A 23,767-nucleotide genomic window follows, 5' to 3' on the forward strand; every position below is an offset into this window, starting at 1 on the left:
ACTCCCGCGGGGCCGGGGCTCCTGAGGACGAAGGCCACGGCCTCCTTCCCTCCGGTACCGCCTGGGCGGGCTATAACACCGGGGGAACCGGCGGCGGGGCCGCAGGGAGCGGGAACGGGTTGGGCCCGCGGCGATGCCCGGCAGCCCCTGACCCGGCGGCTGCGCGGCCCCACCGGCCCCCGCCTGCAGCCGCGGGGCGGGGCCGAGGCCGGGAGCGCCCCCTTCGCCCCGCCCCCGTGACGTCACCGGCCGGTCTCCAGGCAACGGCGCCCCCAGCGGCGCGGGCCGGGCGGGGAGCGGCGCGGGGCTGCCGGCGGGCCGGGGCGGTCATGGCGCTGCCGCTCCTGCCCGGGGCCTCCCGCGACCGGAACGTGAGTGACAGCGGAGGAGACGCCCCTTCCCACCCCCTGCCCCGGTGCTGGGGCTGCTCTGGGGGCGGCGCCGGCGTCGGTTGGCCCGGCCGCCCCCCTCGGGCCAGGCCAGGCCAAGCCAGGCCAGGCCGGGGGCGACGCGGCCGCCACACGGCGGGTGCTGGCAGCGCTCCGCCGGCCTGAGGGGGGACGAGGGCGGAACAAGATGCGCTTTGGCTGTCGGTGGGGCCGGCAGGAGGGGGTCAGGCGCAGGTGCTCCCCGTGGAGTCGGCCCCGGGCGTGACGAGCAAGCGCCGGTACCACGGCGAGGCCTTTCCCCCCTCTCCTTACCCGGCAGGTGGAAGGCGAGATGCTGTTAGGTGTGCAAACCTCCTCTGGTTTTACCTTGGGAGGGGGAATACTGTGCAGCTAGGCCGGGACTGAGGGATCTGGCAGTTGCCGTGGGGCAGTTTGAGCTCTTGCTGCGTGTCTAACAAAGCAAAATGGGGAGAGGCAGATAATCTCTAAATAAACCAAAAAGTCTTTGCAGAGGGGAGGAGAATGCCAGGGATGCTAATGTGGTTTTTCAGAGTTGCCAGTACCATTAAATACTGATGGCAGTCTGAATATCTAAGATGGTATTTTTATCATGAGCTACAATAGCAAACAAAAGAGAAGGCTGCCATCACTACTTCAAACTTGTTCATCAAGGATAGCTAGGAATTTGCTGAATACAATCTGTGCTGTGAAATGGTGCAGGAGGTAAGGAAGGATTCGGGCATGGCTCTGTAGCTGGTGCCTTCAGGAGGCAGATGAAACAGTGTAGACTTTCTTAATAATGTTAAAATATCTGAAAGGGAATCTGTCATTTTCACACTGTGAACATGTTGTGGCCATTAGAGCCCTCGTTTCTGCAGCCTGACTGCTGGGGTGCTTTGCTAGCTCCTCAGTCTGGTCCACCCTGTGAGGGAGAGTGTAGAAGGTGATAATGTATTTCAGGGACAATTTGCAAATGATTTGTCAAGACACATGTATTAATGCCAATGATACCATGGGCATCAGTACCCCTTCAATATGAGACTTGTCCACATTGGTAGCATATCTGGGAGCCCACGTTACAAGCTATGAATCAGTTTGCATTAAGTGTGGTCCAGTGTAAAACCTCTGGCAGCTCTCTAAAAAGACCAAGACAAGTAGAGGCAATCATAGCTGCCTAGGTGCTGGTACAGGGAGTGTGAAATTGTGTGGAAATTTGTGGACTTCCTCAGCCTCACCTGGTGTGTCAGCTTTGCACAGGTGTGTGGACACACAGGACCTCTTGCAGCAAGAGCCCAGCTTACAAGCAGTGAGGATCTTTCAGGCAACTTCTTCCCCACAAACAGCAGGCTGCATGCCATTGTTTTAGAAGGAAGAACAAAAAAAAAAAAGGGCCTGGTGGTGAATACTCAGTCTCTCTTGCTGAATTCAAATTTGTATTGTAAAGAGTTGGTGGTGTATATAATGCTTCAGGTAGCTGCCGAGTGGGCATATTGGCCATGCTGAAATAGGTGTGTATCATTGGTATCTGCTGGGTGGAAGCAGAATAGCTCAGCTCAGTGTTAACTGAGACTTTATTGTTCTCCACATTTCAATTTGACTTAATTGATAGGGATTATTGTTTTTGGAGTATGATGGAGTGAGTGGTGGTGATGGAGTGGTGTTCTGGAGTGATTCATAACACCCCATGCTGAAGCACATATAGTATGTATATGTGTTATGAGAACTAAAGGTGTGAAAACCAAGTCACAATTGCTGCAAGGCAGCATTGTAAAACCATAGTTATACCATTGGTAGGGCTCCAAATTGCTCTTTTGACAGTCCTTGAGATAGTGGAGTTAATACTGATAATTTGCCTTTCTTGAAAAGCATTTCTGATCTCCACTTAGTTGTTAGCTATTAGGTTTAATTTTATTTTCATATAGTTCCACAAATGAGAGGCCAAGAAGAGCATATCTGAAGGAAAAAAAGTGTCACTGCTATAGCTAAATTGAAAAGGAAAAAAGTGTTTTCACCTGTTAGTACTCTGAGCATTGCTATCAACACCTCTTACTGCACAGAAACAACAGTAGCAAAGCATGCCCTGAAGAAGGATGAGCAGGGGACAGGGGATTGCTGTTCCTGTCAGCCCTTGGTTTATAATTATGGGTATTAATTCCACTCTTATCACTGTTCAAGCTGCTGCTGCAATCCTCTTTTCTCTGCCCCTAATGCTTCCACCTGCCTCATATATAGGCCCATGAAAGGCAGTGGAATAGGAGTACATATGTGTTTTGTCTACCTTGGATGTGTTTAATAAGGCGACTGGGCTGTCTCCAGAAAATCAGAGCTTTAAGGGACACAGAGTCTAACTTCAGGGCAGCAGGGACTGCATTGGCAAATGGGAAGGAAGAAATCTTTTTGCAGCGCTTAGGACTCTGGATCTAAGAGCCACTAGCCCTTGTATTACTCCTCTGTTATGATTATTATTAATTCTGGCTAGCTCTACCAGGAATACTTAACTTCCTCTGCAGCCAGGAGCAGAAATGCTTCATCTCTGGCCAGGAGCAAGGGCAGCAAGGCCGGGGAGCTTGCAGCTGCACCTGGTGCCGGCACTGCGAAAGGCAGCAGCTGCTGGCTGGTTTTTACTATTTTTCCCTCCCTTAACTGTAACCGACTGGTGCCCGATTCAGCAGCTTCCCCGAGAGCGATGCTGCTGCTGCGGTCCTGCACAGCTGGGACAAAGTCTTGCTGCTCAGGCATCACAGCTAATGAGGCTGGAGGGTAACATAGGGAGGTGATAGGCACTTTTAAAGCAGCTGGCATGGTTCCTACGGTAATGTAAGGTAATGTTTCCTTGGCGCTAAATGAAGAGCAGGGATGAAAGGGACAGGCACAGCACAAACAGTGCCATGTTTGATGTTTGGTTTGATGGGACGGAGAAGAATGACGGCTAGCAGAAGGCGTCAGGAGCATAAGATATTTACTGTCTACAAAGAGAGTAAGAGGAACTGCCCCTATTTTTTCAAATCTCTTTAAAATCAAAATTACAGTAGTTTGTGTACACACAAGTCCACCCATCAAATAAACCCCCTTCACCTCCTTTAAAACTCCTGTTCCTTGAACACGAGGAAGAAAAGAAGGGTTATAGTTGTGGGTGACTCCTTTCTGAAGGGAACCGAGGGTCCGATATGCCGGCCAGACCCTCCTCTTAGGGAAGTCTGCTGCCTCCCTGGAGCCCGCGTGAAGGATGTCACGAGGGTACTCCCTAGTCTGGTACGGCCCTCGGACTATTACCCCCTACTGCTCTTCCATGTGGGGGGCGATGATACTGCAACGTGAAGTCCTAGGGTGATCAAAAGAGACTTGAGGGCCTTGGGACGGCTAGTAAGAAACTCAGGAGCGCAGGTTATTTTCTCTTCTCTCCTTCCAGTGGTGGGCAGTGACACCAGAAGGAACAGAGATGCCCAATCTATTAATGCATGGCTCCGTGGCTGGTGTCATCGCCACGGATTTGGTTTTTTTGACAACGGAATGGCCTACGCCGCACCGGGTTTGCTGGCATCCGATGGGATTCATCTTTCTCAAAGGGGAAAGAGAATCTTTGCACAGGAACTTGCAGGGCTCATTGACAGAGCTTTAAACTAGACTCGAAGGGGGAGGGGGATAATATCAGGCTTGCCCGAGAGAAGCTGAGGGGCGACGTGCCATGGTTGGAGGGAGCGGCTGACAGCGAGGACAGTCGGCCTGAGTCCTCGAGATGCACGGGGTACGCTTGGGCACAGCCGAAGTCGAGCGGAGTTGAGCCAGGGGATACTGAGGCAACGGGAGCCAAGAGGGAAACACCAGTGAAATGCCTCAAAGCACGCAAGGGGTGTTCTTCTATGAAGGAGGCACGGACGACACCCCAGCTGAAGTGCCTCTACACCAATGCACGCAGCATGGGCAACAAGCAGGAGGAGTTGGAAGCCATTGTACGTCAGGAAAACTATGATATGGTGGCCATCACAGAAACATGGTGGGATGACTCGCACAACTGGAGTGCAGCGATGGATGGCTATAAACTCTTCAGGAGGGATAGGCGAGGCAGGAGAGGTGGTGGGGTAGCCCTATACGTCAGGGAGAGTCTGGATAGTTTAGAGCTCAATGATGGTGATGATAGGGTGGAGTGTCTGTGGGTCAGAATCAGGGGGAAGGCCAACAAGGCAGATATTGTGGTGGGAGTCTGTTACAGACCCCCCAGCCAGGATGAGGAGACAGATGAACTATTCTATAAGCAGCTGGGAGAAGCCTCACGATCGCTAGCCCTTGTTCTTGTGGGGGACTTCAACCTGCCAGATGTCTGCTGGAAATACAATACAGCAGAGAGGAAACAGTCCAGGAGGTTCCTGGAGCGTGTGGCAGATAACTTCCTGACGCAGCTGGTGAGTGAGCCAACGAGGGAAGGTGCCCCGCTGGACCTCTTGTTCACGAACAGAGAAGGACTGGTGAGTGATGTGATGGTTGGAGGCTGTCTTGGGCAGAGCGATCATGAAATGATAGAGTTTTTGATACGTGGAGAAGCGGCGAGGGGGGTCGGCAAAACTGCCACCTTAGACTTCCGGAGGGCGGACTTCAGCCTGTTTAGGAGACTGGTCGACAGAGTCCCCTGGGAGGCAGCTCTTATGGGCAAAGGGGTCCAGGAAGGCTGGACATTCTTTAAGGAGGAAGTCCTAAAGGCACAAGAGCAGGCTGTCCCCAGGTGCCGAAAGACGAGCCGGCGGGGAAGAAGACCGGCCTGGCTGACTAGAGAGCTCTGGCTCGAACTGAGGAGAAAGAGGAGAGTCTATGACCTCTGGAAGAAGGGGCGGGCAACTCGGGAGGACTACAGGGGTGTAGCGAGGCTGTGCAGGGAGAAAACTAGAAGGGCCAAAGCTGAGCTAGAGCTCAGTCTGGCTGCTGCTATAAAAGACAACAAAAAACACTTCTTCAAATACATTAGCAGCAAAAGGAGAGCTAAGGAGAATCTCCAGCCCCTAGTAGATGTGGGAGGAAACACAGTGACCAAGGATGAGGAAAAGGCTGAGGTACTTAATGCCTTCTTTGCCTCAGTCTTTATTAGCAGGGCCGAATGTTCTATGGGTACCCAGCCCCTGGAGTTGGAAGATAGGGATGGGGACCAGACTGGAGCCCCCATTATCCAGGGGGAAATGGTGAGTGACCTGCTGCACCACTTAGACACTCACAAGTCTATGGGGCCTGATGAGATCCACCCGAGAGTGTTGAAGGAGCTGGCAGATGTGCTCACCAAGCCCCTTTCCATCATTTACCAGCAGTCCTGGCTAACTGGGGAAGTCCCTGCTGACTGGAGATTAGCGAATGTGACACCCATCTTCAAGAAGGGCCGGAAGGAGGACCCGGGGAACTACAGGCCTGTCAGCCTGACCTCGGTGCCGGGGAAGCTGATGGAGCAGATCATCCTGAGTGCTATCACACGGCATGTAGAGAATAACCAGGGGATCAGGCCCAGCCAGCATGGGTTCAGGAAAGGCAGGTCCTGCTTGACCAACCTGATCTCCTTCTATGATAAGGTGACCCGCCTAGTGGATGAGGGGAAGTCTGTGGATGTTGTCTATCTAGACTTCAGTAAAGCCTTTGACACGGTTTCCCATGGCATTCTCCTGGAGAAACTGGCTGCTCATGGCTTGGACGGGTGTATTCTTCGCTGGGTAAAGAACTGGCTGGACGGCCGGGCCCAGAGAGTGGTGGTGAATGGAGTTTACTCCGGTTGGCGGCCGGTCACAAGGGGTGTTCCCCAGGGCTCGGTGTTGGGGCCAGTTCTGTTTAACATCTTTATCAATGATCTGGACGAAGGGATCGAGTGTACTCTCAGTAAGTTTGCAGACGACACCAAGTTGTGTGGGAGTGTTGATCTGCTGGAGGGTAGGCAGGCTCTGCAGAGGGACCTGGACAGGCTGGATCGATGGGCTGGGGTGAATTGTATGAGGTTTAACAAGGCCAAGTGCAAGGTCCTGCACTTGGGCCACAGCAACCCCATGCAACGCTACAGGCTTGGGGAAGAGTGGCTGGAAAGCTGCCTGGCAGAGAAGGACCTGGGGGTGTTGGTTGACAGCCGCCTGAATATGAGCCAGCAGTGTGCCCAGGCGGCCAAGAAGGCCAATGGCATCCTGGCCTGTATCAAAAATAGCGTGGCCAGCAGGACTAGGGAAGTGATTGTGCCCCTGTACTCGGCACTGGTGAGGCCGCACCTCGAATACTGTGTTCAGTTTTGGGCCCCCCACTACAAGAGGGATATTGAGGTACTGGAGTGCGTACAGAGAAGGGCAATGAAGCTGGTGAAGGGTCTGGAGCAGAAGTCTTATGAGGAGCGGCTGAGGGAGCTGGGACTGTTTAGCCTGGAGAAAAGGAGGCTGAGGGGAGACCTCATCGCTCTCTACAACTACCTGAAAGGAGGTTGTAGAGAGGTGGGGGTCGGTCTCTTCTCCCAAGTAACAAGTGATAGGACAAGAGGAAATGGCCTCAAGTTGCGCCAGGGGAGGTTTAGACTGGATATTAGGAAATTTTTCTTCACCGAGAGGGTTATCAAGCATTGGAACAGACTGCCCAGGGAAGTGGTTGAGTCGCCATCCCTGGAGGTATTTAAAGGACGTTTGGATGAGGTACTTAGAGACATGGTGTAGTGATGGTTTTTGGCAGTGTTAGGTTTATGGTTGGACTCGATGATCTTAAAGGTCTTTTCCAACCTATATGATTCTGTGAACAGAAGTCCAAAGATAAGCTGCTCATCAGCAGTGCCTGTCATGTTCACATGTGGGCGATCGGGAGATCTAACGATAGAGCAGGCTGGTATTTGGAGCACAGATTAGCCCATCTCCTGCCCACTTGCAAGAGCCCTCCCTTTGGGGGATGGCTAATGGGCAGAAGTCAGACCTTTCCCCTTTGCCGAGGCTGGGGAGGCCAGAGTCTGTGCTGGGAGTGCTGCTGCCCCTCGGCAAGGCTGGTGCTCCTCTGTCCTGACAACCTTAGAGAAGTGCCCTTGTCTGCCCGGCAGTGCCAGGATATGGTACTCGCACATCATTTACTGTACTGTTGCATTAAGGAGTTTATTCATGTCTTTATTTTCACAAACAGTAACTCATGGGTTACCTGTTTGAAAATTTCGCTACCTGTTGCATACCCTTGAAAAGGGGAATTCCTCATTTCTTTTCTTTTGTTCCTGCCACTGAAGCCAATGTTTAAGAGCTGCGGGGAGACCTAGGTACTGTAGCTTCTGTCTGCAGAGCCCAACTGATATTGAAATTGTGCAATAGTGAGATTTTCAGCTTTGTCTGTATGTTACATGTGTGTCGCCTGTTTTTCAAGACAGAAAATCACGGGATCTTGATAACCATATTTAATCCTGCATGTGGTGGAAACATAGCATATAATAAATTTACTCTGTTACTGCAGGAAAAAGTTTGTGCATTCAGAGTCTGGACTGTGTTAGGGATGGACACTGCTTGCAGTGCAACAGCATCGTTACTTCCTTTGTTAGTGTTACTGGTCCACCTCCCGTTGTCCAAGGCAGCTGTCACTTCTGGTACCAGATTGATGTTCTTGCCTTATATCAACAGCTAATGGAGAGGACCACTTATTTGTATGGGTCAGATATACCAGGTGCTAGCTGACCAGTGTATTTTCTTGCCTGAGGTTTGAAATCCCTCTCAGAGAGAGAATTCTGTGCAACAATTCTGCGTGGCATTTCTCAGAGAATCGGACAATGAGTTTAGACATCTCAGGGGGAAAATACATACTTGATAATATCAGTTTCTGTTGCAAACTTTAGTGGCGCAGCAGAAATTCCCCGTCTTCCTTTTTTATTGCAGGAGCTTGGAATTGCCCTCAACTGTGCTACTGTTGCTGTCTCTGTGTTTCCTGGCTTGAGTATTTTCTGCTGCTCTGTAATCATTGGCGCCAAAATGGGACATTAGTTTTTCTTGACAGAGTTCTTGCCAACCTCTTTATAAGTAAGCCTGCCTGCGCTGCCTTCCCTTCTTCTTTCCCTGTTCTTCTTTCCTGAACCCCTTCCACTGCTTCCTGCCCCTCAGCCCACACCCCCAGATCTCTGTCTGTTCACAACCCCCAAACCCAAATCTTCCTGTAGCTGCCTGTCAGGATTAGGTTTTGGACCCTTTACTTTATATCCATCTCTTGTCTTCTCTCAGGCTGTACCAGCTCAGGCAGTAAGAGCAAGCTAATAGAATCATAGAATCACAGAATAGTTTGGGTTGGAAGGGACCTTTAAAGGTCATCTAGTCCAACCCCCCTGCAATGAGCAGGGACATCTTCAACTAGATCAGGTTGCTCAGAGCCTTGTCCAACCTGACCTTGAACGTTTCCAGGGATGGGGCATCTACCACCTCTCTGGGCAATCTGTTCCAGTGTTTCACCACCCTCATCGTAAAAAATTTCTTCCTTATATCTAATCTGAATCTAACCTCTTTTAGTTTAAAACCAGTACCCCTTGATGTGTTGCAACAGGTCCTACTAAAAAGTTTGTTCCCATCTTTCTTATAAGCCCCCTTTAAGTACTGAAAGGCCACAGTAAGGTCTCCCCAGAGCCTTCTCTTCTCCAGGCTGAACAACCCCAACTCTCTCAGCCTTTCCTCATAGGAGAGGTGTTCCAGCCCTCTGAGCATCTTTGTGGCCCTCCTCTGGACCTGCTCCAACAGGTCCATGTCTTTCCTGTACTGATCCAGGCTGTTAGTGTTGATGTACCTTGTTCTGGGATGTGTTTCAGGGGTACCACAGTTGCTGGGAACAATGTCTTACAGTAATCCTCCTTTTGCAGTACCATTTAACTTCTGAACATACCGAAACCGCGGCAGCAAGCTGGGGATGATAAAAGATTTGAAAATTGGTAGCTGAAATATGGCTTTTCACTAAGCAGCGAGTGCTAACTTTCTGAGAGATGCTACTTGGAAGTATTGCAGGAACTTCTGCTGTTTGTCTCATCTCTCGTGGTGACCTGCGCTTTCCACAGGACAGGAGGACACATGAATTTAACTGGCACAGTCTGCAGCATTTGCATGTACTTCCATTGCTTAGCTGCAGCAACCAGCAGACTAATCAGCAGCCTAGAGTAGTTCAGAAATGCCATGGTTCATCCTGATACAGGATTTGGGCAGGACCTCCACAATGCAGCTGCTGTTCTCAAGGTGGGGATTAAAATTGGATACGGGGAAGAGAACTGGACTGCTACCAGTGGCTTCTGCCATAACTCCCTGTGGGACTTGGTTAAAAACACATAGCTCCTGAGACAGTGTGTGTCACAGGCCTCCCTCATCACTCCAGCAGCTGTGGTGAGAGATTTCCTGTTGTGTTTGGTTCAGCTGAAACGTGCAGCTCCCCGAAGAGTTTGCTGTGACTCTGTACCAGAGTATTAAAGAGCAAGATGGAGAGAGCATGAGGCAGTGTTCCCCGAGGATTGCAGTGCCTGAGTTTGCAAAGCCAATAGCTGCAGTTAGAGAATCCTGACCTTTGCATTAGTCACTATTGAATGTATCCTCAATATTTATTTCAGGCTCACCGCACAGAAAATGGCCAGCTTTGTTCAGCAGATCTACAGCCTGCTCAGTTTAGCTGCATTAGCACAGCAGACACAGTAAAGCTCTTTCCCTGCACTCTCACAGATTTCTTTTAGAAGTCATTTAATATTAGTGTGGAGGTAACATGATGTTCTGTCACTATTTTAGGCTGGATGTGGTCTTAGTTCATTAGCTGAAGTTTCCCAAATGTAATTTTTCTCTTTTGTGGTCTTCAATTATAATCACTCTTTTTCTTAAACTTTTTGTTGTTGTTGTTGTTATTTTGTTTTGTGTTTTTAAGAAATAACTATAAACTTTTAGAAGATATTATTTTGCATATGGATTTAGGTGCTTATGATGGAGAAGGGGCTTGTAAGTAATTCTATGATTAGGAATCTAAAATAGCCCTTCTGTTGAACCCTAAAAAGTTACAAGAATGCCACAAAAGATTCTTAACAGAATTGCAGCTGTTGGGCCATATATTTTTCATACCAAATTGTGAACGATATTGCGATTTCATCCCTAAATTCTGGAAAATTTCCAGCAGGAGCAAACCTGGATTACTTTGATGAACACTTTACCACACTGTAGCTCGCCAAACCCCAGAAACAGATGAACAGCAAATGCTTCTAGAAGAAGCTTTGAGGACATGAAAAGGTTTCCTTTGCTCAGGAAAACTGCCACCCTCACTGTGCTTTGATAACTATGCCTTTCTCCCTAACTCATGCTTTGGTAATAGGGGAAAAATAATTAAATGCTTGCTGTGCCAAAAAGTGGATCTGTTCTATAGCACCTTCAGTACAAATCAGATGTTTCTGCCTACAAATTTCTCTTTTAAACTCAGCTTGACTATAGTTGTTCCACATTTGAACTGATAAATGCAGAAAGCTGCCTCCCATTCTGACTTCTCCCCAACTCTTTATCAGCTTACCGAGGAACAAAATTATTAAAAAAAGAAAGAGAAGAAGAAAGGGCAGCTCAGGAGCACCCAAAGCAGAGGGAGAAAACCATCCCAAGTGCAGATGTGTTAGAAAGCGGGTGCCAGACCCCGTCAGTGCCTGTCTGTGCCAGAGTCCCGTACCAGGGGAGCGCCTGTGTTCACTTCTCAGGGAAGGGTGGGATGACCACATGGACATCTGCTCCTAATGCCTAAATGTCAGTGCTTACACTGCGCACCGAAGCATGAAATTTTATATCACGGCTCAAAAAAATGTGCTGATAAGAAATATTTTATTTTGGGCATTATTCCTGCAGATATGCAGCTCTTTTAAAAATCTTGTTAAAATCCTGACTTGAGCAATGCTGTGTGGCAGGGGGCCTGTGGGCTAACTAGTTGTTACACAAACAAGTATTTCCTTTTATTGATTTTCTCTTTTATTCAGTAACCCTTGTTCTTGAGTTATAAACATATATTTCAGGAGTACTTCTTATTTTCCTCTGTATTATTCTTTAAACTGTGATACTTGCCGTGTGCCCTTTTACTCACCTCTTTTCGAAACATCGTTTACCTTTTAAATATCTTCTTTGGGGAAGTGCTTCCATATTCCCAATCATTACTGTCCCCAGTAAATGAACCTCATCTCATCTTGCAATGACTCTTTCAAAGGGTGCTGGCTAGCCCAGCTTTTGTTAGCCTAAGCAAGGCATGGCCATTGATTATTATGTTATTAAAAATAATAATTTGTAAAAATAGTAAGTAATTTATTATTTTCCATACCACTGTCCTTGCAAAAGGACACAAGTGGTGTGAAAAGGATTTTAAGCAAAGGTTAAGCTAAGGTAGTGATTGAGCTGTTCGTGTTGAGGGCAGCTCTCTGTCCTGTGTCATTGGATTTAGAGGAGCACCACAAGGCAGGTGAATAGTTCAGATTGTAACTTTCAGTGTGCAGTAGTTTGTATATATGAGCGTTGAATGTTGTGGGCCATAAGGCTGGTTAGCTGCCTTTCAGATTCCTCACTCTCTTTCATATTGGCAGAATGAAATAACTACTTGGTTACTTTCAGGTTTTGCTGCTTCACTGTTTGCACTTGTTCCCAGAACTGCTGTGCTGAGCGTGTTACGTTATCTTGGAGCACTTGAATGTTGCCATGATGAAAAACAATGATCTGTTCCTTTTCTTTGTTGTTTTTCTTGGCCATTTTTTGATTCCTGATAGTAACTTAGAGTTGTCTACACCTTTTGGGGGAGTACCGGTTTAAATATAGATATATATGAGTGTGTTAATTAGTGTTGCTCAGTCTTCCAAATGAGGGGCAATTTTGGCCCTCTGCTACTTTGCTGACATACCTACTCTGGTGGTACTATGAAAATTTTGCTGTCCAGCCTTTTGCTCTACCCAGGGCCTTCTCTGTGCTCACCCATAACATCAGTTCCTCCCCCTTCAGCCTCGTCGTCCCTCATGTTCACCCAGTCCCAGCCCGAGGGAGGGTACAGCTGCAGTAGTCTCCGTCTCCCCTTACAAGGTGTGCCGGGGTGCAATTACCCAGTGTGCCTTCTCCGCCTCCCCAAAGTGTCTCGAGGGTTTGAGAGGGCGAGGAAGGGAGGCATAGCAGAGTGAGAGGAGCTAACGAGTCAGAACCGCTGCTTGTGGGAGGAAGGGTTAGTGGAGCTTTTTGTTGGCTTTTCCTATTTCCCTGTCCTCTCGTGTGAGACTGATGTGTGGGGTCATTAGGGGATTGCTGCCTGAGCGCAGCTCACACCGGCTGCCTCCGTTCGAGGGAACGGACCAGCAAAGCAGTCAGCAGGAGGGACATTCCCACAGGCAGGACTGATATTCATGTGAGGCCAGAGGCTCTTCTGCACACCTTCAAGACTGGCTCCAGCCCCAGCCGAGAAATGCGAGTAGGCAAGATGGGTCTCTTTGCAGTTGGTTGTGCATATTTTTTTAAGCACTCCATCCTTAATTGCCTGAAAAAATAGTAATAATATAAAGAAATCACTACAGAGACCTTCTTTTGGAATAAGCCCAGATGGAATGAATATTCTGTCTTTTGATTCAGATCCAACCTCCCAAAATTCAAGTGTACTCACTAGTACAGAGCTATTTATTTTGCACTCGGGGGTGCAAGTGTAAATAAGATCTTTGACATATGTAATGAGAGCAGGCTGTTCTCTGGGTACTCCTGAACCATTTCCATTTGTCCTCTGTAGAACTATAAAAAAGGTTTTTCCCCTCTACCTTTTGCAATAGCTCTTGTGGGTGACTTGCTTCTTTCTACCACATGCCTCAATCCTTGTTGCAGGGAAGGAGGGGAAAACGGCCGGTATCATCCTGTCTCTCAGCCTGAGTAAATTACTGGAATATTTTTCCATTTTCCAACCCTTTTTCATCTGTAAAGCTGGCAAATTGACCACTGAAATACATCACTTCACTTCCAGTTGTTACAGGTTTTTAGACTCTGTATTAAAAGTAATTATAGAGAAACTTTTACATGATTAATCCCCCTTGCCTAGACAGTTAACTCTTACGGATTTAAAAACAAACACACAGATTTTTTTTTTTCTCTCTTTTCTTCCAAACTTTTGACAGATAGGGAAAGAAAAGTTCCACAAGTCACAGCACTGGGGTTACTGCAATAATGTTGCTATGCTGGTTGGAGAAGATAAACCTGGAATAGGAGGTGAACCGTTACCTGGTCAGAAGCTGAAACCTAAATACAGTGTGTTTCCTGAAGGAATGGGAAGTGATGCTCCTGCTTGGGTAGCATTTGACAAGCAGGTATGTAGAAATCTGTACATGTATGCTTTTTACGAATAGTCACAATATGACAAAGATGGTATAAAGGTGAAATTCAGTTAGTCAAATACTTCAGAAGATTATTTTATGCATGCAAAAAAAAAGCTCCTAGATAGACAAAAAGAGTGGTAACATCTATTTTTCCATCATATTGTTATATTGGACAATTAATATATATAATGCCATACAGCAACATATAAAAATATTTCTGTATTGGGGTACATCTCCTACAGGATATAATAAAAATAAGGGAGTGGTTGATATATTTCTTTTTAGTGAAAATGGTGACAATAAAGGAATTATTTGGCAACCTGGTAGGAATGAATGTAAGGTAGGCCCCAGTCCAGGAGAAAATGTGCATGGCACTCGGGAACTATTGACCACAGTGGAGTGCTATAGGCTTGGAATTCACTTACGCCATCATGTTTGCTTGCTCAAAGTCTTGTTGACTTTTGTGTGATCTGTTCACATGTAATATAGGTAGATTGTGTCCATTATAGACACAGGAATTTAAAATTAATATTTTTTTATTTTGTAAGAAGGTAGCGACACCTTTAAAGTTAGAGAGTTATCAAATAACTGTAATCTGCGATGATATGAATTTAGTAGCACACTGTCATTACTTTCCATGTTTAAGTTTACATTAAATTCTACTTAGCGATGTTTTATTTCTAAAGCAAAAAGCCTACAATCAGAGAAGAAAAATCATCCAGAAAAAGAAATCATTTGACAGATCGTAGAAATGTTGCATGACTAAATGATTATGGTATTTAAATATTGGGAAGAATGGCTAATCTCATAGTTTTTGCTTTAAAAGAAAAGCCATGCAGCTAATTGCAGCACAATTACGCATTTGTCTCTTTGGCAGACCAGAACTACTACAAGGAAATGTAAGGCTTGAACAGATAACACGTGACTTTGGTTAGCATTACCTCAGAAGTCCTTAGTACTGCTCAGATAGTTTTCAGCCATGTGCTCAGTAATGAATTGGTCTAATGTGCCAAAGTGTTAAGGCTTCAGCCAGTCCTGCATTTGCTTTATCTGCACCCTTCTTTCAACGAAGAAGCATGCATTGGCTTCTCAGGGCTGTACATAAGTTAGCAGGACTTGGACCCAAGTTTATGAAATAAAGGGGTTAGGTAGGGTGCAGTGGGTACTGCCACTGAACATAGCTGGCGAGATGAACTAGCTAGCCTTTCTACATTCTTTCTCTAATCAGTGCAATACAGGGCAGGAGTTTGCAGGTTCGGAACTGGCCTCTGGAGGGCTCATGTGTTTGTATTAATTGCAGACAGTTAAAGGGAACTACCCAACTAATGTAGCTTCCCCCGTTAACAGCCTAGAATGCAGCTATGTCCTCCAGTGGTACAGTTTGTGACTCAGCAAAATGGACTGCAAGGAAAATGGTTTGAGTAGGTGTTTATCTTTTTAAATGTAGTCTGCTTTCTTACTATTTTTCTTTGGTTTCTAACTTTCAGCAGTACCATAGTAGTTGGAGGAAGGACAGGCATAAAACTTCATTATTAAGTAGGTTAAGAAATAGTTTTGCAATTTCATACGCCTAATAGGAAGCAGGTGTAAATTTAATTTCTTCTGCGATTAAGTACACACACAAGGCCTCCTGGGCTTGAACTGATGTTTATAATTTGACTACCACAGGTGCCAGGGAAACCTGGTGCCAACTTTACAAAATGCCACAGAGTTTATTCAGTATTCGTTACTTTTGGTTTTCATACGTAACATTTAAGTTTTTTAAAGAGTGGGATGGGAACTTTGCACACAGCAATGTACTACAGATGAGACATGAGTTAGGAAGTGTTACATTTCAAGTATTTTTACAATTAACTTTGCTTTAAAATGAAAAGTAAGTCATCTTCTTTTCTGTTCCTTCCGCCCCTCACCCTTCCTGAATCACCTGTTTTGATCTGCAAAATAGCAGTTGGCTGCTGCATGTATTTCATACGCTAGCATGTTGATAAGGGTATAAAGAGAATAAAGTTTAAGTGCAAAAGAACTTACACAAACTTCTCGAATGGAGTAAACCAGGACATGGGTGTATGCTCAGTGAAAGAAAAAAATACAGTGTATTTAGGACCTGATTGTACTTGGAGATCTATGCAAACAGACCGTTTTGCCTGGCTGGTGTCTCACAAGACAACCATTCTCAGAAAAGATCATTGACACAATTAAGAACAATTAGTAATCAAATAGGGCACTTGAACAATATGTTTGTCAAATGACTATACTCTAGTGGGACTAGCAGAATAAGGAGAAGAGGGTACAGCATCTAAGGAAGTTTCCAATGGTTGCATGGCTTATCAGCAGCTGGGTAAGGAATGAAATTCAGCTCCTTGTCAGCTGAACCCCAGGATATTCAGACTGAGATATAGTGGTTCCACCATAGTACCTTTTAAGTCCCCTGGAGTATTCATGACATCTACATAGGGCTCCTGGTTCTTCCAGAATAGTAGCTGGAGGCCAGGAAGGATACCTTCATCAGCAAAAATGGCACTATACACCAATGGTTAGACAAATGGAAGGAAGAAAAGGTGTTAAAGGATGATAGATGTCATACAAGGATGACATACAACAGAAATATCAGTCTAATGAAGCAAGAATAAAGGTAATTGAACACATTAAATAGAATCATTGCAAAAAATGAAGTATGGATTGGCACTAATTTGACCCAAATGTGTTGGGGGGGGCAGAATGGAAACCTTGTTTTAATTATTTGCTCCTTGCACATACTTACCACAGCAAGCATCCTGGTAGATAATGCAGTACTAAGTAGATACTTCTTGCACATTCCCTTAAAATTGGTCTTGGTGACTAAACACCATGAATGATACCAAGAAGTGCAAAATTGTGTAATGGTTTGCTGAGTTTGAGTTGGGATCTCCAGATATAAAGGCCACTGTAGTAAACCACTAACCACCTCACCTACGAAGGGGTTTTTTTGTGCATTATTGCTATTGCAAGAGACCATGAAGACCAGTTGGTATACTCTGTGAGATTTCCCCATTCACTGAATTGCAGAACCAGGTAAGTTTTGAAATGCCAATATTGCACAGCTCTAAATGACTCCTGAAAAACGTCATTTCTCTCTGATAGTCTTCAGTACCATTCATTAGACAGCTTGCAGGGCCTGCTTAAAAAGAACTCTCCTTCCCACTTACCTCAATGGTAAAGCCATTACTGTCATAATGCACTTTATTTTCCAGCAATTCATTGAATAGAGGTCTAAAATTTGCTTCAGGACCTAGGTAGCTCATTGTGCTATCAGAAGTACTTTGTTCAGAAGATTTTCCAAGCAGCCTGCTGATAGTTTTATATTTGATTTATTTCTTTACTTCAGAGTTCCATCTCTGCTTAGATGTTGTGATAATAAAAACGCCAAGCAAAGAATTTTAAATTTATGTGATTTAATGTGGATTTCTATTCTTACATTTCTGAGAAATAAATATACCTCCTGAAATCCACACAGTTACTTACAATCTATACAAGTTTATTTTATTGACATATTTTGCAAAAGCATTGAAGATTTTGCTTCTTTATATTTATTTATTGTTTTTAATAGGTATTGTCTTTTGATGCCTATTTTGAGGAAGAAGTGCCTGACAAAAATCAAGAGCTCTATAGAATCAGACATTGTAAAATATACTTCTACCTTGAAGATGATACAATTCAAGTGATTGAACCCCAAGTGAAAAATAGTGGCATAACTCAAGGTATCTATTTTTAATGGCACTCTTTTTTTTTTTCCCCCTTTATATCTTTCTTCAGTACAGTCTTGGTCCATTCTAATGGATACATAACGTGACTTCTTGTAGTTAAAATGGGCTGTAAGTGAACAGCTATAATTGTCTTTTCTTGTTATGGATCATAATGTGAACATCTTATTGTAGTTTCTGAAGATGTAGGTTTTGTAAGGCAGAATCCTCTCCTGCACTCACATGTACAATTTTTTCTCTAATACAGCTGTTTGAAAGCATATCGTAGTGGGTCTATTGTCAGTGTCGCATCACTTCTACAAAAACAATTTGTGTTCTAGATCTCCATTCCTGAGCCTGGTTCCTCCCATCTTGGCACTGACAGTAAGTTCTCTAGCTGCAGCTCTGTAATTTTTCATTAGCTGCTGCAGTATCTCTGCTGTTGTTGAAGGAGAGCGCCTTTTGTGCCTCTGGCTGTTGGTTCTTTTATGATTAAAGTGCCCTTGGCACAGTAATTTTTCCTTGATGCCTCTAAGTTAAGAAGCTGCCTTGCCTCAATGTCACACCACTGCACTTGGGCCAGCCTGAGGACTTTTGCAGGACGGTTTACTGAGCTGATTTACTGCAGTATTAATGGGCTTGGTTTACATTAAGAAAATGTGATCTAGCGGTCAACATCCTGTTGCAGAAGGGGAGCACAGCTGCTGCTGCTTGGTGTTTACGGGTCACTGCCAGAATTAAAAGTTTTCAAGGAATATAGTCCAGATAAGCAGGATGTCTCAGGATGAGTTTCTTGGGATGACTGCGCCTCCCCGTCCCCAAAGATATTTTGTACGTTCTGGTGGATCTTAGCACAGCAGTTTTAAAAAATAAGGTAACCATTTAACTACTGTATTCTTTTCCAAGATGAGCAGATGCTATCAATTTCTCTGTCTACAGAGTAGGATAATATTTAAAGCTGTTACGTGCATCATTACTGTTAGACCTGGGATAAAATTACCTGGGAATCTTTTCTTAAACCAGTACTTCAGGCCCTGCTCTCTCTGTGCTGAGTGGTTCTTGCCAGAAATCTTACTGGCTCTTCAGCAGGAACTGATTTTGGGTTCAGAGGAACCTCGTCCTACTCCTACCTGGGCAAGTGCTTTTTCAAGACCTGAAGAAAAGCATGTTGAATCTCTTCTCCTGGGAACTTACAAGTTACTTACCTGCTCCCTGCGCTCATATGTGTGAGGCCAGAGACATCATCGGGTTTAGGTTTTCCTTGACTTGTGTGTCGCGGGAGCCGGAGTGGCAGTTTCTTGATTTTGTGGCTTAGAACAAATGACCATTGACAAAGGAAGTACAATTAGCCTGAGAGGCAGAGGCAACATCTTTGAGAGGGAAGGTGGAAGCCAGGTTCAGTAGAGCAGGATAAAGCAAATTCAAAGCTGATTCCTTTGAATCTAGCTAGACAAATGAGTCATTTTCATTGTCTTTGTAGTATGGGTTGTGCAGGCTGCCCCTTCAGGCCTCATGTTCCTGGCAGTGTAGTCGTGATCCTGTGGTGACAGGAAGGCTACAATTTGCCCCTATTTCCTTGGTTGTATCTTATGTTAATGGTTTTGGAGTCACCTTTGGTACTGGATCTAAAATTAACTGAACAGTGTTAGAGAGAAACAAGAATTCTCTCAGTCTTCCATGCAAGGATGTTTTGAAGGCCTCTACAGCTTTGTATGAGTACTTTATGTGGGATAAATGCGTATATACAACGTATTAAACTGATGAATTAAAAAGAAATGTTCTAGGATCTCAAAAGTGCACTTAATTTATTTGTTGCTGGTACCTGGGCTGGTAAGGAAGCTCTGTATATTGATTGTGTTTAGGAAGGAAGAGACACTGTAGATTGAAAGGCCCAAGGACTATTTGGGATGTGTTTAGGCTTCACAGTTGATGAGAAGATCTGGGGCCTATACTTTATCATAAACAAACATCTACATAAATATTCTTATTATCCTAGAAGTTAATATGATGTAGAGGGAAAAAAGGTGGTGGAGGTGCCTATCAGAGGATTCTTTACTCACATGCACTTGGGCAGTGACTTCATGCTCCATAACTGAAGAACACCCACAAAGTTCTTATGTTAAAGACACTAAATATTTGTTGTTGAATATATGCAAAAACAGTGTTTCTTAAAAAGAAATCCCAAACCATTAGCTGCTAGTCTTACTCTGTTTTCAATTAAAAATTGACCCATTGCCTCTTTTATTATAATTATATATGTCTCTTATATTATTCAAATTCCCTGTCCTGAGTGGGAATTTGTAAGCCTGAGAACAACAGAGGCATAATCGTCTGCATTGTGAAGCTGGTAAACTGAAGCATAAAGGAATGAAAATCTTGCCCATAATCATGCAGAAATTATCGTTAACAGGGTGAGGAGCTGAACTGAACTGAAGTTCGATCTTAACCATAATGCTGTCCTCTGCACGTCTGCTGAAATACAACATTTCAGTTAATTAAAAGGCCGGGGGATTGTAGAGGAGAGTTCAACTGTAGGAGAGCTTGGGTTGTTGAAAGGCAACCTGCACTGAACAAAAGAGCACAGGTGTGGGGATGTGGGTGAAGAAAGAAGTGTGGGAACATCAGGAGCAGGATAGCTTACTCTGTGTAAACAGTTGGAGAGTTGCAGTGGCAGGAAAAGGGTTGTGTAAAGGAGGAACAGCAAAAAACCGTAATGGAAAAAGTGGAATTGAACTGCTGAAGGCAGAAGGTGGTGACCTTAACTTGGATGTTTACCCCAGCAGGAAAGTTGTAAAATAGACAGCTCAAATGGCTGTTCTCAGGAGTCTTCTTGCAGAGTAGATATAGCAGTGGTGGGGTAGATCAAAGGTAGGTGGTAGGGTAGATCAAAGGTAGATCTTCTTAGCTTGGCTGGTTAATGCCTTGAGGCCACAGGATTATCAGTGCTTGTGCTGTAACCCACAAATGAGAGCTTGATGGTCTGAATGGGTGTCCCTGGGCATGGTGGGATCAGAGAAACGTAGTAGTTTCTCACTGTACTCTCCACTGTGGGTAGCACTTGTGGCTTTGGAGAAAAAAAACTTGGAGAGGCTTATGGACTGCAGGAAGATTTGGTGAAGGAATAGCTGTCAAAGAAGTTAGAAGAATTTCTAACTTCGATTATGATTTTACAAAACTAAAACAAATTGGCTTCGGGGGGAAAAAAAAAGCCAGAAAATGTGCTTTTACCATTGATCAAAATCTCAGAGTGACACCATTGATCAAAATCTCAGAGTGACACAGTAAACAGTAAAATCTGTGGGAAGTGTATTTCAGTGACTTTAAAAAAGTGCATTATGGAATTGGCTGCTGTACTTGGACATGAATTTGGACAGATAAAGTTGCTACCGAATAACTGAAATTTACACTTCATTTAATTTTGGAAACTGCCTTGCTATAGTTTGAACTTTGGAAAATATTAGAAGCATTAGAAGAAATCTATACAAACAGAGAAATTCAATGCAAAACACAAAGGAATGCAGAGGCCAACCTGAACTTGAGAACCCAGAATCAAAGCAAAAAATACCAGGACAATCACAGTACATAAAAACTAACTAAAGATAAGGGAGTACAGAGTGAAGAGAAGGACAGTAAACTTGACTGCATAACAAACTCCACTGTGTTCTTCCCGAGCCAGAATGCTAATTATTCTTCCCATATAAAAAGAAATTCTCCCATAGAGCGCCAGGCTAGATATGGCAGTGCAAGTGTTTTGTAGATCTAATTCCCAGTTAACAGGACTGTGGCTGGCTGATACTGCCTTATCAAAAGGTCATTTATGTCCCATGGGGTTGACTGTAGCTTCCAGTGCAATCCAGGCTCTGCACACCAGAGCAGAGTGGAGCAGCTGGCTGGTTTCCCCAAGGTCAGCCAGCTGAAAAAGAGAGTGGAGCTGCCTGCTGGCTGGGTTCCCAAGGCCGGCTGGCTGAAGAGAAAAGTACAAGCGGGAAAGCGAAGTTGCAGTCAGCTCCTCCAATATAACCGATTATCTAAGAGTTTAAGACCTCCCCTGCGGCCTTGAAATAATTGTGATTTTGCCATACTTAATGGTGGCCAAATCACGACCGTGCTATGTTCTGAGACGGGGGAATAAGTGAATGTAACAAGCCTCCTTGTTTATTGGGGTGAACTCTGTGTTGTAGGAATAGTAGTGGTTGCTTCTCCTCCTTTCTGTGCAAGCAGTCAAAGAGTGTACAAACTCCAGGTGTTACCCATTCCTCTCCTTTCTCTAATGCACTCTTGAATAGTGCAGAGGGAGTCAGAAAGCTCTGCTGAGGAAATTCTTGATACCACTTTATTTCTTCTGTAGAGCAGCGTAGCAGCAGAGACCAAATAATTTGCTGCTCAGTTTCATGAACTGCCCCATACTCAAAAGGCCTTCACTACTATTAAGGTCTCCTTAAGCTGCTGCTGTAGTTGCCAAATAATCAGACGCCCTGAGAGAAAAGAAGATATGCTACATATTATGGTATGGGAGCTTGATGCCATGACCACTGTCAGAGAAAAGCAATACCCCGACTCCCTTTACAAGAGCACAGTAGAGGAGAGCTTTTTTTGCATGACCAGATGCAAATATTTAAAATAATGCTTGGTCGTGCAGTAGGATAGCCTGCTCAATAAACTGACAAAACCCAAAAGAAACATCAAGAATAGCCATCCATCCTGAGCAACCTGAGTGTTGCACATGCCCAGATCCTCCTTTAACAACTTGTAGCAAATTTCTAGAAGTAGAAATGTAATTATTTTCCAGAAGGAAGGACAATTTAAAAAATGCTGAGACCTAACCTCAGCTGATCAGGTTTTATTGAATTTCAAATTCAACAATATAAAATGTATCCTCTACATGTGTAGATCAGGCACAGTGATACCTAATAAAAGCAAAGGATTGCTACAGATATTATCTTTACAAGACATTTTCCATTAGGAAATAAATTCTTATCCCTCAACAAAATGGGCATATGGATTATACTTTGAAAAGTGATATGAAAAACTAGCTGAAGGCTTATTCACCAGTTGAGGTGAATATACCCTCAGAAAACATGTCATATTAGAAAACTGTCAACCATTATATTTTCACTAAAATGATGATTCCACAGGGTTTGTGTTTATGTGGAGGACTGTTCTGACTTAGCACATTATCTGTTGATTTTTGTAGAAGTGACCCAAGAATTAGACAAAATCAGGTAACACATTTTAAAGTATGTGGTTTTGTTAATGGTAATGTGATGCAGTTTTGCATCATGTTAGAATGTGCTAATTACCATGTTTTCTAACTAATATTTCCATGAGGATGCATCTTAAATATATGTATAAGTATGCAGATAGAGGTTCAAATTTATTTTACAAAGGGCAGTAATGAGAATGTCGGATTTGGTACATGTGAAATATCAGGATGCTGAATAGGTCTTAAATAATTATTTTAATGGGAACATAAAGTAAATCTGCTTTGTTGCTTTATTCCCCTGAAAAATTAAGGGTATGTTTTCGTTGTAGGAGTTAGAATTTAACAAACAACTCTGATAATGTAGAAGTGGAAGGTATTTCGCACAGATTAGTCCTTAGGGAAATAAAGCGAACAAGAAAGAATTTCCATGGACTAACTCAGAAGTAAGGCCCTTCAAATACCAAACAAAAGCACACAATGATATCTTCCTCCCTTCTCCTCTGCCTCTCTTCGTCCCCCCTCCACCCCCGCCTACCCCCAAAAACAAAATAGCAGTGCTGGAAAATCATCAAACAGGACTCAGTGGGAAACACTACCAGATGCACAGCTGAAGGGCACTGGAAAGAGAGCCGGTTCTGTAGTGAGAGATAATGAGACAGACCTTTTAGATAATTGTGTCTAGTAAACTATTATTGTAGTAGTAGGTTAGTATCGGAACTATTTTTAGTTTTGGAATTTTTGTGTGTTTGCTGTAGTTGTCTTAAAGTTGCACCTTTTATAATTACTGTAATTTTAAAGTTGTTGGGAACCTATGGCAGCAAGGAATTGTTATAATAGTATGGGTTGGTGGTTCCTGTCTGGTCTTAGCCAGTGGGTATCTGCATTATAAAACTGGTGTTACAGAGGTGTCTGGGTTGGTAAGTACAGCAAAGAGCCTGCGGTTGAATACTGGACCATCTTTTTATTCTCTGCAGGGTATTTTCACACAACTATACTAAGGTATTGATGAGCAAAACTTTCACTGTTGTCCTTTTTGTTCTCTCATAATGTTGAAAAAGAGACTTTAGTCACAGCTCTGCCAATCTGCTGTTCTTTGTGAACTCTGACTTCACTCAGAATAAATCATAGCTTGTCATACATGCAGCTGCATACCTTTCTTTAATGTATGCACTACATATTTGTTTAA

The 23,767-nt window shown here is 44.5% G+C and overlaps 1 protein-coding gene across 3 annotated transcripts in view; it reads left to right on the top strand.

Moving 5' to 3' along the window:
• The first annotated feature begins 265 nt into the window (after positions 1–265).
• The window catches only part of EFHC2 (EF-hand domain containing 2), a 67,760-nt gene continuing 44,258 nt past the window's right edge, over positions 266–23,767 (top strand). For 2 of the 3 annotated variants that reach the window (XM_075520078.1, XM_075520097.1), the window contains exons 1-3: positions 266–371; positions 13,462–13,650; positions 17,246–17,396. In XM_075520078.1, coding sequence (XP_075376193.1) covers positions 330–371; positions 13,462–13,650; positions 17,246–17,396 — 382 coding nt within the window. In that variant the 5' untranslated portion in view covers positions 266–329. Of the gene's footprint in view, positions 372–644; positions 731–13,461; positions 13,651–17,245; positions 17,397–23,767 lie in introns of those variants that run through there. The other variant, XM_075520087.1, reaches the window with a different exon arrangement.

This window comes from Mycteria americana, chromosome 1 (genome assembly GCF_035582795.1).
Source record: "Mycteria americana isolate JAX WOST 10 ecotype Jacksonville Zoo and Gardens chromosome 1, USCA_MyAme_1.0, whole genome shotgun sequence".
Lineage (NCBI taxonomy): Eukaryota > Metazoa > Chordata > Aves > Ciconiiformes > Ciconiidae > Mycteria > Mycteria americana.